The sequence below is a fragment of the Pristiophorus japonicus genome, chromosome 6 (assembly GCF_044704955.1).
Source record: "Pristiophorus japonicus isolate sPriJap1 chromosome 6, sPriJap1.hap1, whole genome shotgun sequence".
Classification (NCBI taxonomy): domain Eukaryota; kingdom Metazoa; phylum Chordata; class Chondrichthyes; family Pristiophoridae; genus Pristiophorus; species Pristiophorus japonicus.
In genome coordinates this window covers 83,228,381-83,248,934 of record NC_091982.1, presented here as the reverse complement: position 1 = coordinate 83,248,934, position 20,554 = coordinate 83,228,381, and the positions used below count along the sequence as shown (strand labels likewise).

At 46.0% G+C, this 20,554-nt stretch overlaps 1 protein-coding gene across 3 annotated transcripts in view; it reads right to left on the bottom strand.

Annotated features, from left to right (window-relative positions):
• Nucleotides 1-20,554, bottom strand: part of LOC139265180 (ADP-ribosylation factor-like protein 13B) — a 49,402-nt gene that overhangs the window by 10,194 nt on the left and 18,654 nt on the right. For all 3 annotated transcript variants that reach the window (XM_070882107.1, XM_070882106.1, XM_070882108.1), the window contains exons 4-6: nucleotides 19,645-19,847; nucleotides 14,106-14,226; nucleotides 1,535-1,802 (exon numbers count right to left, since the gene is read on the bottom strand). In XM_070882107.1, the coding sequence (XP_070738208.1) occupies nucleotides 1,535-1,802; nucleotides 14,106-14,226; nucleotides 19,645-19,847 (592 nt within the window). The remainder of the gene's footprint in view (nucleotides 1-1,534; nucleotides 1,803-14,105; nucleotides 14,227-19,644; nucleotides 19,848-20,554) is intronic.

Below are 20,554 nucleotides of genomic sequence, written 5' to 3'. Positions count from 1 at the left end.
TGAAACAGTGGTCAGGGACAGGGATGAAATCAATGGTGTGGGAACAGAGTTTGGATGGGAGTAGACAATGGAGTTGGTCTTCCCAATGTTTAATTGGAGAAAATTGAGGCTCATCCAGAAATGGACAAGCAGTCTGACAATACCGAGATAGTGGAGGGTTTGAGAGAGGTGGTGATGAGGTAGAGTCAGTGTACATGTGGAACCTAATGACATGTCTTCGGATGATATTGTCGAGGGGCAGCATGTAGATGAGAAAAAGGAGGGGGGAAGGATAGATCCTTGGGGGATTCCAGAGGTAACAATGTGCAGGCAGGAAGGGAAGTCATTCCATGAGATTCTCTGGCTATGACTTGATAGATAAGAGTGGAACCAGGCGAGGGCAGTCACCCTCGCCGAACAATGGAAGAGAGGTATTGGAGGAGGATGGTGTGATCAATTGTGTCAAAGGCTGCAGAGAGGTCGAGAAGCAGAAGAGGAATAGTGCACCAAGTTCAAAAATCACAGAGGATGTCATTTGTGACTTTGATTAGGGCTGTGTTAATTATATCTCTAAGCAAGAAAATGAAAACTAAAGAAACTGTATTTAGATAAGTCGGTATCCAGGTAGGTAGCTATAACAAACTGACTCACTAATGAGGACACCCTCTGGTGTACAGCAACAATGCAGAGGAAGTTCATATTGTACTGAAGTCTTCTGTGGATTGAATACATCTATAGAGATTACACCAGGCAAGTGCACACCTGATTTGACATATGTCAGTTTGGCCCAGTGGGTATTACTGTCTTGTCCCCACTCTAAGACTTAAGTACATAATCTAGTCTGACACTCAGGGCAACACTGTGAGTACTGCATTGTTTAAGGTGTTGACCTTCAGATGAGAATTAAAACAAGGCCGCAATTAGGTGAATATTAAAGGTATAAGCAAATGTAAGTGATCTTCAAATAAAATGCGGCAACATACAGAATTGAAGGCTTTCCAGAAAATGCTACAATAAATTCAATAAGTCAGCAGTGAGCAGAAACAATTTTGGGTCAAAGTGTTAAAGATTCCATGACACTATTTAAAGAAGAGCAGAGAGTTATTTTTGTATCCTGGAAAATTATTTTTCCCTAACGAACACCAGCAAAAACAGATTAACTGGTCATTCATCTCCATGCTGTTTGAGAAATCTTGTTGTGTGCAAAATGGCTGCTCTGCATTTTCCTACATAACAGTCCTGTTCGAAATGCTTGTGAAAGACACAATAAAATTCAATATAAATTCATATCTTCCCAATTGATGAAGTTATTATCAACTAATCAAGCTCCTGTCCATTCTGGAAAACTCCAAAGGAAGAGCAAACCATTTCTCAGTCCTTCCCATATAAAATTTCTAAGGACCAAACTTCTTCAGGTTTGAAGCAATTTTATAAAATTTGAATGTAGTGAACCCAGTGCCATTACATAGCAGAGGGAGAGTCATTCTCCTTGTGTTTTACAAAAGGCCTTTTGTCTAGATTCCGGGTGTGCAGCAAGCAGGGAATGCTATTATACCTGTGGTGGCTTCTGTGTTCGCAGAGCTTGGCATCAGCGTCTTTTCTGCTTGCTGAGAATTGTCTGGCTGAGTAGGCCATGGGACACTTCCATCACCTCTCTCACTCCTCCCTTTGTAGGATACAAGTGCATTGTTACTCATGTCTGAGGAGGAATTGCTTTCACCGGGCAGTCCAGTACTTGCGGTCAAACTCAAATTGCTTCCACCAAACTTGAATTTCTTCTTTCTCTTCTTAGTGACAAATGCATTCTTGACTTTTTCTTCATTCTGTTACAATAACAGTGAGGAGAATTATTCAGAATTACAATTTCACAGTGTGATGCGCATTCACTGTGGCCTCAGCAGTGTATATCCCTCAGTGTACAGCTGAGAGCTGAATGTGAATGGCATCATTGTACCCCATCCAAAGAATTTATCACCAAAGGGACTGGTGAAAATATCACCATCACCTGAAGTGAAAATTAAACACTTGTACCAGAAATTTATAAACATCAGTCTATTTTAATTTTTGGCAGATTTTACATTTTCTCACTTTTTGAGGTCCCCTGTATCATATAACATAGGTCAGCCCTTGCAATGGATGGGCAGCCTCCTCCCAATCCTTAACAACCTCAAAGCCTCCTTGACACTTGGGAGTCCCTGTCCAAAGACCGCCCTAAGTGGAGGAAGAGCATCCAGGAGGGCGCTGAGCATCTTGAGTCTCGTCGCCGAGAGCATGCAGAAAACAAGCGCAGGCAGCGGAAGGAGCGTGCGGCAAACCAGTCCCACCCACCCTTTCCTTCAACGACTGTCTGTCCCACTTGTGACAGAGACTGTAATTCCCGTATTGGACTGCTCAGTCACCTAAGAACTCATTTTTAGAGTGGAAGCAAGTCTTCCTCGATTTCGAGGGACTGCCTATGATGAATCCCTTTGTCATCCTGATTTCCTGCCAGAAGATGTGCAAGAATGGGATCTTGCTTTACTGATTTTCCTCCCATTCCAAAGGAAAGCTCTTGTGTTCCACTCAGTTCCTCCTTTCAACAGATTGACGGAAGCACAAGAGCAAAGCTACAACCCAGTGTAGCAGCATGCAACTGTGTGATTTCTGTAAGGAATCCTAATGGCGAATATCATAGAATCTTACAGCACAGACTAAGGCTATTCAGCCCATCGTGCCTATGCAGCCTCTTTGAAAGAGCTATCCAATTGGTCTCATTGCCCTGCTCTTTCCACATAGATCTGCGAATGTTTCCTTTTCAAGTATATATCTAATTCCCTTTTGAAAGTCACTATTAAATCTGCTTCCACCACACCTTCCAGTGGTGCATTCCTGATACATAGTGTAAAAATGCCTCACACAATATAAGTCATCATAGGCAGTCCCTCGAAGCGAGGATGACCCGCTTCCACGCCAAAAAGGGATGAGTTCACAGGTGTTTCAATGAAGGACCTAATATTCCAGATCTCGAACTGGATCGTGAAGGGTGGAAGGTGCCTGTGCTTGGATTTTTTTTTAATGTATGGTGGCCATTGCACACCAGCCACACACGGGCTTGGCAGAGCTTGGTCTTGGTCCAGTGGCAAGGATTACCCAAGACTAACTGGAGACCAGCCCTGCTGCACGGACTGAGTGCGCACACATATCGCAGTGTGGGTTTACAACAGACTAAGTGTTAAGTTTGCAATAAAACCTAACCCTTTCATTTACACTGAGATATTGCAAATTTAACCTTTGGAACTAGGTATTCATTGCTGCTGCTAGTTTCTGGATATAAGACATTCATTATGGAATATTTGTGTTCAGTTTTGGTCTCCTAATCTGAGGAAGGACGTTCTTGCTTTGAGGGAGTGCAGCGAAGGTTCAGCAGACTGATTCCCGGGATGGCAGGACTGACATATGAGGAGAGACTGGATCGACTGGGCCTGTATTCACTGGAGTTTAGAAGGATGAGAGGGGATCTCATAGAAACATATAAAATTCTGACGGGACTGGACAGGTTAGATGCAGGAAGAATGTTCCCGATGTTGGGGAAGTCCAGGATCAGGGTTCACAGTCTAAGGATAAAGGGGTAAGACATTTAGGATCAAGGTGAGGAGAAACTTCTTCACTCAGAGAGTGTTAACCTGTGGAATTCTCGACCGCAAAGAGTTGTTGATGCCAGTTCGTTAGATATATTCAAGAGGGAGTTAGATATGGCCCTTGCAGCTAAAGGGATCAAGGGGAATGGAGAGAAAGCAAGAAAGGAGTACTGAGGTGAATGATCAGCCATGATCTTATTGAATGGTGGTGCAGGCTCGAAGGGTCGAATGGCCTACTCCTGCACCAATTTTCTATGTTTCTATGTTTCTATTCACCCAATCATCTCTCAAAATACCTGGGGAATAAGTGATGATAAGGCTGTTATATATAGAATGTTCAAGTCTTGGAGAAAATAGAAAATAGCCAGACAGGCTGATCCTGACCATCAGATGACTGAGTTCTGAGGAAATCCGGATTTTTCAGCTTTGAAAGGAGGTGACTGAGATGTGATATTATAGATAGCTGATGGAATAAAAGTATAAATAAGGAACACTATTTCAAACCATGATAGTAGATCAAGGGGGCACAGGTTCAAACTGGTTAAAGGTAGATTTGGAAAGTTCTTCTTCGCACAGCAATCAATAGGTGGAATCGACATCTGGATAAGGCGGTTGAGATGAAAACCATGGAATCATTTGAAATAGTTGGATGCTGTGATGGAGTGACTGTAAGAGCTTTCTGGGTGGAGGAGCTAAGTTGGGCCATGTAGGTTCATAGGCCCCAAGTTTCCAAATGATTTGCTCCTGATTTTTTGGAGCAACTGGTGTAGAACGGAGCATCTTAGAAATCGGAATTCTCGTCATTTAGTTTGCGCCAGTTCGAGTCAGTTAGAACAGTTTCACTTTGGAACAGAATTTTTTTTTCAAAAGGGGGCGTGTCCGGCCACTTACGCCTGATTTCGAAGTTTCGTCAGTGAAAACTTACTCCAAACTAACTTAGAATGGAGTAAGTGAAGGTTTTTGTACGCTCGAAAAAACCTTGTCTACACTTTAGAAAATCAGGCGTAGGTTACAAATCAGGCGTAGGGAATGGGGGGGGGGGGTTTAAAGAGAAGTTTACAAACATTAAACACTTCAGTTTTACAAATAAAGAGCCATCATCAATAATAAATGATAAATACATCAATAAATCAACTAATAAATCAATCAAAAAAAATTAATAAGAAATTATTTTTTTTTTAAATCAATAAATAAAACATTTTCTACTTACCGACTGCAGCACCGGGAGCCCTCCAACAGCGTGCTGGGATGCCCCCCTCATTGTGTCTCTGTCAGTGTCTCTATCTCTCTGTCTGTCTGTGTGTCTCTCATTCTCTGTCTGTCAGTGTCTGTGTTTCTGACAGCGAGGGGAAGGGGAGGAGGTGGGTAGAGGGGGAGAGGGGGGGAGCAGAGGGAGGGAAGGGGGAGGGATGGGGAGAACGGGGAGGGGGGAGGGATCGGGGAGAAGGCGGAGGGGGGAGAGGGAGGGGAGAAGGGGATAAAGGGGAGAAGGGGGAGAAAGGAGATGGGGGAAGGAGATTGTGGGGGAGAAAGATGATGGGGGGGAAGGAGATTGGGGGGGAAGGAGATTGGCGGGGGGAAGGAGATTGGTGGGGGGGGAAGGAGATTGGGGGGGAAGGAGATTGAGGGGGGGGAAGGAGATTGGGGGGGAAGGAGATTGGGGGGGAGGAGATTGTGGGGGGGGAAGGAGATTGGGGGGGAAGGAGATTGGGGGGGAAGGAGATTGGGGGGGAAGGAGATTGGGGGGGGAAGGAGATTGGAGGGGGTGGGGGGGAAGGAGATTGGGGGGGGTGGGGGGGAAGGAGAAGGGGGAGGGAGGCTGAACGGGCCAGGCCCGAGACTTTGGGCAGGGCCCGTCCCCAGCACCAGATTTACAGGTAGGTGGCGTTGGGTTGGGTTGGGGGGGGGTGGTGGGAGGGAGGTCGGTTCGGTTCGGGTTGGGGGGAGGGAGGGAGGGAGAGGGAGGTCAGGTCGGGGGGAGGGAGGTCAGGTCGGATCCAGTCCGGAGGCGGGGCGGGGGGGGGGGAGCGGGTGTCGGGTCTGGTCCGGAGGCGGGGGGTGGGGTGGTGGGGGGAGCGGGTGTCGGGTCCGGTCCGGAGGCGGGAAGCGAGAGTCGAGTCGGGTCGGGAGGAAGCAGGAGCTGAGCGTGGGAGGAGCCTTATTCATGCAGCCCCAGTGAGGCCATTCGGCCAGGGCTAGGGGCTGCGTGCTTCGGGCCCCTCCCACACAGTTCGGCGCCTGGAGCTACTGCACTTGTGTGCCCACTGTAGCGCGCATGTGCAGAGGTCCCGGCACTGTTTTCGGCGCAGGGACCTGGCTCCGCCCCTACAGCTCCTGCTGCGCTGTGCCGAGGGCCAGAGGACCTGCAGGGAGGTGGAGAATATGGAGTTTTTTTTTAGGCGCACTTTGTGGCGCGAAAAACGGCGTCCAGGTCGGGACTGCGCCGTTCTAGGCGCGGCTCGAAACTTGAGCCCATAGAATCATAGAATCATAGAAAAATTACGACACAGAAGGAGGCCATTCAGCCCATCATGTCCGTGCCAGTCAAAAAAGAGCTACCCAGCTTAATCCCACCTCCCAGCACTAAGTCTGTTGCCCTTTAGGCTACAGCACTTGAAGTGCACATCCAAGTACTTTTTAAATGTGATGAGGATTCTTGCCTCTACCACCCTTTCAGGCAGTGAGATGCTGACCCCCCACCATCCTCTGTGTGAAGAAATGTCCCCTCATCTCCCCTCTAATCCTTCTACCAACTACTTTAAATCTATGCCCTTGGTTATTGACCCTTCTGCTAAAGGAAATAGGTTCTTCCTATCCCATCAATCTAGGCCCCTCATAATTTTATACACCTCAATTAAATTTCCCCTCAGCCGCCTCTGTTCCAAGGAAAACAACCCCAGCCTGTCCAATCTTTCCCCATAGCCAAAGTTTTCCAGTCTGGCAACATCCTCGTAAATCTCCTCTGCACCCTTTCAGGTGCAATCACATCCTTCCTGTAATGCGGTGACCAGAACTGCACGCAGTACTCAAGCTGTGGTCTAACTAGTGTTGTATACAGTTCTAGCATAACTTCCCTGCTCTTTGCCTTCTATGCCTCGGCTAATAAAGGAAAGCATTCCGTATGCCTTTTTAACTACCTTATCGACCTGTCCTGCTATCTTTAAGGATCTGTGGACATAGATTCCAAGGTTCCTCTGTTCCTCCACACCACTCAGTATCCTCCCATTTATTGTGTATTCTCTTGCCTTGTTGCCTCTTCCCATTTCACTTTTCTGGATTGAATACCATTTGCCACTTTTCTGCCGAACTGACCATTTCATCGATATCTTCCTGCAGTCTAAAGCTTTCCACCTCACTGTCAACCACACAGTCAATTTTTGTATCACCTGCAATTTTTTTTATCATGCCCCCTACATTTAAGTTTAAATTGTTAATATATACTACAAAAAGTAAGGGATCGAGGACTGAGCCCTGTGGAACCCCACTGGAAACAGCCTTCCAGTCACAAAAACTCCCCTCAACCATTACCCTTTGCTTCCTGCCTCTGAGCCAATTTTGGATCCAATTTGCCACTCTCCCTTGGATCCCATGGGCTTATACTTTTTTGATTAGCTTACCATGTGGGACCTTGTCAAAAGTCTTGCTAATATTTGTTATATGTGTGGACTTGTATTTACTCTGTACAGCCACCAGAGGGCTCATCCCCCGGAGTCCCAAGGGATCCCATAATCCCTTGGGAGCACAGGTACTTAAGAAGGCTTCACAGGTTGGAGAGGCACTCTGGAGACCTGCAATAAAAGACTAAGGTCACACTTGATTTTGAGCTCACAGTATTCAGTCTGACTCTTTCTCCATACACAACAACTGGTGACGAGATACAGATAGCGAAGCCAAAGATGCAGAGAACAGTGGGCATCCTGGAGAAATTTTCGGAAGGAGATGATTGGGAAACTTTTGTGGAGTGACTCGACCAATACGTCATGGCCAATGAGCTAGATGAGGAAGAGAGCACTGCCAAACAAAGGGCAATCCTCCTCACCGTCTGTGGGGCTCCAACATATGGCCTCATGAAGAATTGACTCACTCCAGCAAAACCCACGGAGAAATCGTACGACGATTTGTGCACACTGGTCCAAGAGCATTTGAACCCGAAGGAAAGCGTTCTGATGGCGAGGTACCGGTTCTACATGTACAAAAGGTCTGAAGGCCAGGAAGTGGAGAGTATGTCGCCGAGCTAAGACGCCTTGCAGGACATTGCGAATTTGATGGACATTTGGAGCACATGCTCAGAGACTTTTTCGTACTTGGCATTGGCCACGAAACCATACTTCGCAAACTTTTCATGTAGAGACCCCAACCTTGAGTAAGGCCATAGCGTTCATAGCCACCAGTGACAACACGAAGCAAATCTCTCAACATACAAGTGCTGCTACAAGTACTTGAACAAAGTGATGTTGTTTTCGAATCGTAATGTACAGGACAGGTCACACATGCCTGCAGCTGCACATCCGCAGATGTCTCAGAGTCCACCATCAAGGGTGATGAATGCAAGACCATTAACACCTTGATCATCGTTTCCATTCATGCCAATTCAAAGGATACGTTTGCAAGGACTGTGGAACAATGGGACACCACCAACCACCATGTTGCAGAGGAGGATCACGACGAAACAGAGCCTCAGATACAGGAGGCAGAGGTACATGGGGTACACACATTCACCACGAATTGTCCCCCGATAATGCTGAAAGTTGAATTAAATGGACTCCTGGTGTCAATGGAGCTGGAGACGGGCGCAAGCCAGTCCATCATCGGCAAAAAGACTTTTGAAAGGTTATGGTGCAACAAGGCCTCAAGGCCACTCTTAACTCCAATTCGCACGAAACTAAGAACTTACATAAAAGAACTGATTCCTGTAATCGGCAGTGCTACCGTAAAGGTCTCCTATGATGGAGCGGTGCACAAGCTACTACTCTAGGTGGTACCGGCGATGGTCCCACACTGCTCGGCAGGAGCTGGCTGGGAAAGATACGTTGGAACTGGGACGGCATCCGAGCGCTATTGCCCGCTTACAATACTTCGTGTGCCCAGGTCTTAAATAAATTTCCTTCGCTGTTCAAACCAGGCATCGGGAAATTCCAAGGAGCAAAAGTGCAGATCTACCTAATTCTGGGGGCGCGACCCATTCATCACAAGGCGAGAGCAGTACCGTACACGATGAGAGAAAGGGTAGAGATTGAGCTAGACCGGCTACAAAGTGAGGGCATCATTTTACCGATCGAGTTCAGCGAGTGGGTCAGTCCTATTGTCCCAGTCCTCAAGGGAGACGGCACCGTCAGAATCTGTGGCGATTACAAAGTAACTATTAATCGTTTCTCCCTGCAGGACCAAAACCCACTACCAAAAGCCTACGACCTCTTTGCAACGCTGGTGGGAGGAAAGACGTTCACGAAGCTGGATCTGACTTCAGCCTACATGACACAGAAACTGGAGGAATCATTGAAGGCCCTCATCTGCATCAACACACACAAAGGTCTTTTTGTTTATAACAGATGCCTGTTTGGAATCCGATCAGCCGTGACGATATTCCAGAGAAACATGGAAAGTTTACTGAAGTCTGTCGTCTTCCAGGACGACATCTTGGTCACAGGTCGGAACACAGTGGAGCACCTGCAGAATCTGGAGGAGGTTCTTAGTCGACTCAACCGCGTGGGGCTCAGGTTAAAACGCTCGAAGTGCATTTTCCTGTCACCTGAAGTGGAGTTCCTGGGAAGGAGGATTGCGGCGGATGGCATCAGGCCCACCAACGCGAAGACAGAGGCAATCGAGAACGCACCAAGGCCACGGAATGTGATGGAGCTGCGGTCGTTTCTGGGACTCTTGAACAAATTTGGTAACTTCTTACCGGGTCTCAGTACCCTGCTAGAACCACTACATATCTTACTACGAAAAGGGGGCGAATGGGTTTGGGGCAAAAGCCAAGAAAATGCCTTTGTAAAAGCGAGAAAATTGTTATGCTCAAAACAAATTGCTTGTGTTGTATGATCCATGTAAGTGTTTGGTATTAGCATGTGATGCATCGTCATATGGCGTCGGGTGTGTATTGCAACAAGCTAATGATTTCGGGAAACTGCAACCGGTTGCTTATGCATCCAGGAGTCTGTCTAAGGCCAAGAGAGCCGACAGCATGATTGAAAAAGAAGCATTAGCGTGTGTCTATGGGGTAAAGAAAATGCATCAATACCTTTTTGGGCTAAAATTCGAATTGGAAACTGACTATAAGCCACTTATAAAGGGATAAATACCAATGCATCGGCCGGCATCCAGAGATGGGTGCTCACGTTCTCCGCATACAACTACGCCATCCGCCACAGGCCAGGCACAGAAAACTGCACCGATGCTCTCAGTAGGCTGCCATTGCCCACCATGGGGTGGAAATGGCGCAGCCCGCAGATCTAGCCATAGAAGCATTTGAGAGTGAGCAATCACCCGTCACTGCCCGGCAGATCAAAACCTGGACAAGTCAGGACCTCTTATTATCTCTAGTCAAAAGCTGTGTGCTTCACAGGAACTGGTCCAGTGTCCCAGTGGAAATGCAGGAAGAGATAAAGCCGTTCTAGCGGCGCAAAGATGAAATGTCTATGCAGGCAGACTGCCTTCTGTGGGGCAATCGAGTAGTGGTACCCAAGAAGGGCAGAAACACCTTCATCAATGATCTCCATAGTACCCACCCAGCACCCATGTATCGTAATGATGAAAGCGATAGTCAGATCCCATGTATGGTGGCCCGGTATCGATGCGGACTTAGAGTCCTGCGTTCACAGATTTTATACATGCTCACAGTTAAGCAATGTACCCAGGGCGGTGTTGCTAAGTTTATGGTCTTGGCCCTCCAAACTGTGGTCTAGGGTACACGTCGACTCTGCAGGCCCATTCTTGGGTAAAATGTGGTTGTAGATGCGTACTCCAAGTGGATTGAATGTGAGATAATGTCGACTAGCACATCCACTGCCACTACTGAAAGCCTGCGGGCCATGTTTGCCACTCACGGCTTACCCGATGTCCTGGTGAGCGACAACGGGCCATGTTTTACCAGTGCTGAGTTCAAAGAATTCATGACCCATAACGGGATCAAACATGTCACATCTGCCCCATTTAAACCAGCGTCCAATGGTCAGGCAGAGAGAGCAGTGCAAACCACCAAGCAATGCTTGAAGAGGGTAACTGAAGGCTCACTGCAGACTCACCTATCCCGAGTCCTGCTTAGCTACCGCACGAGACCCCACTCATTCACTGGGATCCCACCTGCTGAACTGCTCATGAAAAGAGCACTTAAGTCAAGCTCTCGTTAGTTCACCCTGATCTACATGAACAGGTAGAAAGCAGGCGGCTTCAACAAAGTGCTTGAAGCTATCATTAAGGAAGAAATAGCGGGACATCTAGATAGGAATAGTGCAATCAAGCAGACGCAACATGGATTCATGAAGAGGAAATCATGTTTAACTAATTTACTGGAATTCTTTGAGGATATAACGAGCATGATGGATAGAGGTGTACCGATGGATGTGGTGTATTTAGATTTCCAAAAGGCATTCGATAAGGTGCCACACAAAAAGTTACTGCAGAAGATAAAGGTACGCGGAGTCAGAGGAAATGTATTAGCATGGATAGAGAATTGGCTGGCTAACAGAAAGCAGAGAGTCGGGATAAATGAGTCCTTTTCGGGTTGGAAATCGGTGGTTAGTGATGTGCCACAGGGATCGGTGCTGGGACAACAACTGTTTACAATATACATAGATGACCTGGAAGAGGGGACAGAGTGTAGTGTAACAAAATTTGCAGATGACACAAAGATTAGTGGGAAAACGGGTGTGTAGAGGACACAGAGAGGCTGCAAAGAGATTTAGATAGGTTAAGCGAATGGGCTAAGGTTTGGCAGATGGAATACAATGTCGGAAAGTGTGAGGTCATCCACCTTGGAAAAAAAAACAGTAAAAGGGAATATTATTTGAATGGGGAGAAATTACAACATGCTGCGGTGCAGAGGGACCTGGGGGTCCTTGTGCATGAATCCCAAAAAGTTAGTTTGCAGGTGCAGCAGGTAATCAGGAAGGTGAATGGAATGTTGGCCTTCATTGCGAGAGGGATGGAGTACAAAAGCAGGGAGGTCCTGCTGCAACTGTATAGGGTATTGGTGAGGCCACACCTGGAGTACTGCGTGCAGTTTTGGTCAACTTTCTTAAGGAAGGATATACTAGCTTTGGAGGGGGTACAGAGACAATTCACTCGGCTGATTCCAGAAATGAGGGGGTTACCTTATGATGATAGATTGAGTAGACTGGGTCTTTATTCGTTGGAGTTCAGAAGGATGAGGGGTGATCTTATAGAAACATTTAAAATAATGAAAGGGATAGACAAGATAGAGGCAGAGAGGTTGTTTCCACTTGTCGGAGAGACTAGAACTAGGGGGCACAGCCTCAAAATACGGGGGAACCAATTTAAAACCGAGTTGAGAAGGAATTTCTTCTCCCAGAGGGTTGTGAATCTGTGGACTTCTCTGCCCAAGGAAGCAGTTGAGGCTAGCTCATTGAATGTATTCAAATCACAGATAGATAGATTTTTAACCAATAAGGGAATTAAGGGTAACGGGGAGCGGGTGGGTAAGTGGGGCTGAGTCCACGGCCAGATCAGCCATGATCTTGTTGAATGGCGGAGCAGGCTCGAGGGGCTAGATGGCCTACTCCTGTTCCTAATTCTTATGTTCTTATGTTCTTATGTTCTTATACATGATAGCCCAAATGTGTCACGCGAGATTGAAGTCAATGATCCTGTATTTGTATTAAGTTATGGACAAGGTTCCAAGTGGCTTCCCGGCACTGTCGTCGCCAAAGAGGGGAGCAGGGTGTTTCGGGTCAAACTTTCAAATGGACTCATTCACCAGAAACACTTGGACCAAATCAAACTCAGATTTACGGACTATCCTGAGCAACCCACCTTAGACCCCACCTTTTTTGATCCGCCCACCGGCACCACGGTTGACCACGAAGCAGAACCCATCATTCACAGCAGCCCTGCAGGGCCCAACACACCAGGCAGCCCAGCAAGGCCAGCTGCACAGCAGCCCAGCGAGGGCCCAACAAATGATTCAACAACATCAGCTTTCACACCGAGACAATCAACCAGGGTAAGAAGGGCCCCAGATCGACTCACGTTGTAAATAGTTACACTGTTGACTTTGGGGGTGAATGTTGTTATATATCTGGACTTGTATTTACTCTGTACAGCCACCAGAGGGCTCATCCCCCAGAGTCCCAAGGGATCCTATAATCCCTTGGGAGCACAGGTACTTAAGAAGGCTTCACAGGTAGGAGAGACACTCTGGAGACCTGCAATAAAAGACTAAGATCACACTTTACTTTGAGTTCACAGTGTTCAGTCTAATTCTTTCTCCATACACAACAATATCCATGTAAACTACATCAAACGCACTGCTCTCATCGACCCTTCTTGTTCCCTCCCCAAAGAACTCAATCAAGTTAGTCAGACACGACCTTCCCTGAACAAATCTATGCTGACTGTCCTCATCTGTATGTGGGTTTCTTCATCTGTATCTACCTTGAGATTTTGGCATCAGAATATAAAAATATTCAGTGGTACCTGTGTGTTACCTCATTATTCAACTCACCATCAGCCACCCTTGCACAAAGCCCCAATGTGTACTTTTTAATGCCCTGGGGAGGTGATCTGATGTAGGTCTTTAATATTATGAAAGATTTGATAGGGTAGACGTAGAGTAGATGTGTCCACTTGGCAAGAGAACCAGAGGCGGGATGAGGAGACATTTTTTTACATAGCAAGTTGCTATGATCTAGAATGCACTGTGTGAAAGGTTGATAGAAGCAGATTCAATAATAACTTTCAAAAGGGAATTGGATAAGTACTTAAAGGGGAACATTTTCAGAGCTATGGAGAAAGAGCAGTGGAATGAGATTAACTGGATAGTTCTTTCAAAGAGCCAGCACAAGCACGGTGGGCCAAATGGCCTCCTTACATGGAGTAACTTTCTGTGATTCAATGATTGTAGGCAAGATCAAAACTAGGAGCCATAAATACAAGATAGTTACTAATAACTCCAATAGGGAATTCAGGAGAAACACCTTTACCCAGAGAGTGGTTAGAATGTGGAACTGGCGACCACAGGAGTAGTTGAGGTGAATAGCATAGATGCAATTAAGGGGAGCCTAGATAAACACACAAGGGAGAAAGGAATAGATAATGTTAGATGAAGAAGACTGGGAGGAGGCTCGTGTGGAGCACAGCACCAACATGGACCTATTGGGCTGAATGGCCTGTTTCTGTACATTGTACGTAACCTGGTTAACTATTGCATTAAAATAGCACATGAAGGAATTTTACATAAACATTATGTTAATAAATTAACAAATGTGCTATGTGAAAAACTTAAACCCTGCAGTGCAGCACCTAGCTGATAATCTACCTTTACCTTCATACCTGAGCACTGATGGCATTATTTATACGCTTAAAAGGGTCGGTCTTTGTGTGAGGTGTGGCTTCAAGGTCTTTAAGATGTTGCATCTTTTGCTTCTCCAATCCAACTCTGGTCTGTCTTTTCCTGCAAAATAAAAGAGCTAATGTCTTACTGGATATTCTGCAGAATGTTCCTTAAAGCCAGGAGCATAATCCAAGCTGACAAGTGTTCTGAATTAAACACTATATTAAGTTCTTACACAAAATGTCTATGCACAATTAAATGACTGCCCAAGGATAAAATCATGTGATGGGTTTATCTCTTCTTCTGCTTTTCTCTTCTGCACCAAGCGGCACATGAGGAAAACCATTTCTTCCACTGTTTTTATGAGGGAGTAGATCGCCCTCTGGGCTGTTTTTATGTGGACAAGTCAGTAGTCTGACTCAACCCACTACCAAGAAGACTGGCTAGATACATTAGGTGGGATGTGGTTGTGGTGGTGGTTGGGCGGTCGGAGGGGTGTGGGGGGATTGTAACTCTACTCCCATAAGGTACCAGCACCTCGCTGGATGTCAACCTAGGATTTAGAGACACGAGTTCTCATCTCTGCCACTGGGACCATTATTGAGTACATGCTAAATACAGCCCTTCTCTATAGCTATTCTGTGAAAAAAAAATGATTTCTTCACATCCCACCCCCCATCCCACCCTCGCCAATTTTCTCTCTCTTCTGAATGTAGCAACTGATGTTCAGTATGATCCCACAGATTCCAGTTCCCCTCCAGTACCTCAAATGGCCTACTTCCCGTTTGAACCTGGAAAATTAGTGCTATTGGGCTATTTTTCCATAATGTAATTTCAACTAAACCCTTTCCTCACTAAAAGCAGCACAGGGACACTAAGGTCAATAATAGCACCCTCGCTGTTGCTTTGGCTGACATCAGTTATCTCAATGTCGAGCAGGGTTTGAATGTGGGATCCTGCTAGTCTGTATGGTTTCAATCCACACAGTGCATTTACACACAAATCCAGCAGCTAACCTTCATGGCTGGATGCTGAGCATGAAGCTGCCAGCATGAATTATGCTTTAGTGCCTGGTCTCAGAAATGACAAGCACATAGTGGCCAGGGAATTTAAAAAAGAATTGTGCTTAGAACTAAGGTTTTCGACATATTCTGGACAATGTGACCTTACGCTAAGTATTCCTTAACAGTAACTCTGAACTTCAGCGTACAGTGCGCAGTACACCATGCAATGATAGAACATGATCCTCCCTCAGGGTTGCCAACACACCAGGATTGTCCCGGAGTCTCCAGAAATTAAACATTAATCTTCTGGACACTGCTTCGACTAACCGAGGGAAAAAAAAGATAGGGGCATTAAAAGAATTGTGCGTTTTTATTACTTTCTTTGTTAGTTATAAAAATATTAGAGATGGAAAGAAAGGCTGTTTGATTGGGCGGGACAGCAGGTCATGTGATGAAACCTCCAGAAATATGTCCAATCAGAGTTGGCAAATCTATCGTCCACACACTCGGTTTACAGAAGTTCTCATTTTAGCTGTGGTTACTGCACGGAAGTGCCAATGAACGAACAGTGGATTTATCCACAGGGATGGAGGATAAATTGTAGTCACCCCTTTCAGAGGTCTTTTTATACACCTCCTAGTGGCAGCTTACAGAATAGCATCTTTTTGGGGCCTAGGAGCAGATCGTCTGTCGAGGAAAAGTCATGACACAAGAAGATTAGAAAACAGAGAGCAGAAAAAAAACCTTCCTCAATTCCTAGGAACCCATACTTTTGAGTCGCATGGTCAATACATAAAAACATACTTTTGCTAATAATAGCCCATTAACCAAGGTTTTTACTGCACAGCACAGGACTGACATCCCTGAAAAAGCTAATAACATTTGTCATCCATTCAAGTAAAGTATTTATTGAGCCATTAGGCAATCCTTTATCCATTTTCTTAATTACACCTCAGTGACATGGAGACCTGCTTAGAGTGCTGACCACTAGATGGGGTTGTCTAACCACTCTGTCCAGGAAGAGTATTGACTGCAACAGAATCCACACATTGACTTTTCCCAGCCTTAATTATCTTAAAAGAGCAGGACGGTTATGAGTTTTAAAGAACTAATACAGCACTCAATACCTATTTCTCTCCAGTTTGTGTTTATTCTGCTGGTTGGGGAGTCGAGGACTAGGGGTCATTAGAGCCAAGCATTTCAGGAGAGAGGTTAGGGAACATTTTAACACAAAGGGTGGTAGAAGTTTGGAACTCTCTTCTGTAAATGGCAATTGATGTGAGGTCACTTGTTAATTTTAAATCTGAGATTGATAGATTTTTGTTAACCAAAGATATTAAGGGATAAGGGGCAAAGGCAGGTATATGGAGCCAGGTCATAGGTCAGCCATGATCTCCTTGAATGACGGTACAGGCTCAAGTGGCTAAGTGGCCTATTCCTGTTCCTATGTTCCAATTTGTTGATAGCAACTTTTGCACAGAAACTCTTGCTCTCCCCTTCAAAACTGCTGTTCTAATCTTGCTCCTCAAAATGTCCACCCTCAACCTTTCTACCCTCTCCAATTATTGCCCCCTCTTAAACCCCCTTTTAGTCTCTGTGGTCCTTGAGCATGTAACCATTACCCCTCCTCGAGTCCCTTTAGTCGGTCTTCCATCTACAACACCAAGACCATGCTGGTTATCAACAAGATCCACAGTGACTTTGACCAACATCCACTATTCCTTCTTGTGCTCCTCATCGTCTCTATGCTGTAGGAGATGTTGATCAGTCCATCATCGACTAGAACCTCCCTACAGGGTCTACCTCTGTGAAACTATACTCACTTGCTTCCACTCCTACCTAGCCCAATATTGGCAACATATTTCTAGCATTAGCTTCTCTTTCTGCCCTCAGGAAGTCACAGTAGGACTAGGAGTACCTAAGGGTTCTATGTTTGATCCCCTCCTTTTCCTCATCTATATGTTTCCTCTTAGCAATATTATCTGTAGACATGGTTGCAGCTTGCACAGTTTGTCTGATTACACCCAGCTATCCCCCTCTGCCACCATCCTGGATTTCATAGCTACCACATGGATGAGCTTGAACTTTCTCCAACCTTTGTTCTAACATCAATGGTAGTGCCGTCAGCTATCTGGGCTCTACTCTTAGGAACTCCCTCCATGAATCCCTTTGCTTGCTACCTCTCTCCCCACCTTCAAAAGCCTAAAAAAAAATGATTTCACCATGTTTCCAGTCACCATCCCTAACCTTTATATTACTGCTTGCTATCCATTCCCTTTCTGTGAAGGCTTTGTGCTGTTAATCAACTGCATTAAATGTGCTCTATAAATGCAAGTAATTGTTGTGTGAGGGGAGAGAGACTGTGCTGAGTCAGTGGGAATATACAATCTTGATTTTTTTTTCTCAAATAGAAAGAAAGAATAAAGAACTTGCATTAATATAATGTCCCAAACACTTAACAGCCGATGAAGACTTTAAATGTAATCACTATGGTAACAGAGGAAATGCAGCAGATAGTTGGTGCACAGCAAGGTCCCCACAAACACAAATTAAATAAATGACCAAATCATTTGGGGTTTTTTAGCTGTTGGTTGAGGGATAATTATCATCATCATTATCATCATAGGCATTCCCTCAGAGTCAAGGGTGACTTACTTCCACACTTAAAATGAGTTCTCAGGTGACTGAAGAGTCCAATGTGGGACTTAATGGGGCTTAAATTTCCCCAGGAGTTGCTCCGTTTTTTTTGGAGCAACTAGATTTTTTTGGAGTAACTTAAAAATCGCAATTCTCCCCATTTAATTTGCTCCAGTGTAAGTGAGTTAGTTAGGTTTTTTTTAGTTTCGTTTTTTTTTCCAAAAGTTACCAGCCACCTACGCCTGTTTTGGCCATTTAAGCAAGTTTAGCCAGCCAAAGGTTACTCCAAACTAATTTAGCCCAGCATATGAGGCCACTTGTGTCCGCTCAGAAAAATCTTGCGATGAATTAAGAAATCAGCGCAGATAGCCAGAGATGGCGGGGGTTGGGGGGTGCAGCAGGGAGGAAAGTGAGAGGATTCTGCAAAGCACTAAACACCTTCACAACATCACAACATCTTCAGCACAACATCTTCACAACATCGTCAATAATAAATGAAAAATAAATCAATTACTAAAAAATAAAAAGTCCTTCCTCGCTGACTGCAGTGCACCGGCAAGCCCTTCGGCTAGGGCTAGGGGCAGGAGGCTCGTTACTGCTGCAGCACATCAAGGCTCTCCGACTCTCTGTCAAACCAACTAAAGTTGCCCGGATGCGGGCTGAGTTGGCGGCTCTCCTCCCGATCCACATCCCGAAGCTGTTGGTGACCAAGGAGGGGAAGAGTGGCCAGAGAGGAAAAATAAACGCTATGCCCTTTCATTCTGCTGCTGGCTTTCCAGGGGGGAAGTGATGAAGTTGCTTGTCTCAGTAGCCATCCTCCGCTTCAGCCCCATTCACACCAGTAACCAACTTCACGTCTCTGTGAACTGACTTGTTGCAGATGTCCCACGTGGCAGCTTGGGAATTAGGCCGAGGCACATCAGATCTTCGATGAGCCTGACTGCCATTGGCAAAGCCATCCAAGTGATGAAGGTTGTCGGCAGCTCAGATCTGACATGCAAAAAGTCAGCCGCTTTGTAGGCTCTGCTTGAGCAGAGGGATATGTCGGATATTCCTGGGTAGCTCAAAACACGCAACTCCACAGCCCCGGCAGTCTTAGGGAACGCAGCAGGCCATCGATGAGGGAGCCCATTCGGCCAGGGCTAGGGGTGGCATGCTTCGGGCCCCTCCCACACAGCCTGCAGAGCGTCGCAGGGATTCGGGCTGCGAGGAGCTATTGAACATGCGCGCAAACTCTAGCTCGCATGTGCAGAGGTCCCGGCACTGTTTTCAGCACCGGGACCTGATTCCACCCCCACTGGATGTGCTGTGCCATGCCAAGGCTGAAAACGTCCTGAGGAGCGGGGAGAATTGGAAGGTAACTTTTCGGCGCCCTTTTTAGCCGTTTTTACAGGGGGCGGGGGGGAAACTTGGGCCCACAGTCTCTGTCACAGGTGGGGCAGATGGTGGTTAGAGGAACAGGAGGTTGGGGTGTCTGGGTTGCCACATGCTCCTTCCGCTGTTGACCCTTGAACTTCAGCTTGTTCTCAGCGAAGAGATTCGAGGGTTCAGCGCCTTCCTGGATGCTTTTCTATCACTTTGGGTGGTCTTGGGCCAGGGATTCCCAAGTTGTCGATGGGGATGTTGCACTTTTGGCCAGGACACCAGAAGAACTCCTCTGCTCTTCTTTGAATAGCGCCATGGGATCTTTTATATACATTCGAGAAACCACATGGGATCTTGGTTTAAGATCTCGTCTGAAAGACAACACCTTTGACAGTGCACCTCCCTCAATACTGCACTGAAGTGTTATCCTAAATGATGTGCTCAAATCTCTGAAGTGGATTGAACCCACAGCCTCCCGACTCTGAGGCAAGAGAGCTACCACTGAGCCACGGCTGACACAAAATATTTTTACCTTTCTCCTTGTATCCTGCGTATTTGCTGTGCTCCCTCTGGTTTTTCCTGTTCTTTGCTCTTTGGTGTCATGCTATCATGGAGCACTCGTGTGCACAGATCGGTATAGTCCTTGGCTATAGCACGCAGGAGCCATCGCAGCCCCTTCAAAATGGTCTTGTCTAGTTTCTTTTCAGCGTAGTCCAAAGTAGCTGAGCATGGTTCCTTAAAAAAAAAAGATTGTCGGCACTGAGAATTCATATACTTCTGGTTTGGTATAGTAGTTTAGGGTTGGGTGAGAGCTTACCATCAGAATAACAACACCAAGCTGTTGCATGTTCCACTTTATAAACAGGCCATACCCATAACTGAGAGGAGTTCCCTGTGTGCTAAGTTGTAGCTTTTGTCTGTAAAAATGACTTCCTATTCTTTATCTTCATAATTTTGTTTTAAATTTTGCCATACAGTTCCTCAGCTTTCATTGTTATAGAAACATAGAAACATAGAAACTAGGTGCAGGAGTAGGCCATTCGGCCCTTCGAGCCTGCACCGCCATTCAATGAGTTCATGGCTGAACATGCAACTTCAGTACCCCATTCCTGCTTTCTCGCCATACCCCTTGATCCTCCTAGTAGTAAGGACTACATCTAACTCCTTTTTGAATATATTGGCCTCAAGAACTTTCTGTGGTAGAGAATTCCACAGGTTCACCACTCTCTGGGTGAAGAAGTTTCTCCTCATCTTGGTCCTAAATGGCTTACCTCTTATCCTTAGACTGTGATCCCTGGTTCTGGACTTCCCCAACATTGGGAACATTCTTCCTGCATCTAACCTGTCTAAACCCATCATAATTTTAAACGTTTCTATGAGATCCCCTTTCATTCTTCTGAACTCCAGTGAATACAAGCCCAGTTGATCCAGTCTTTCTTGAT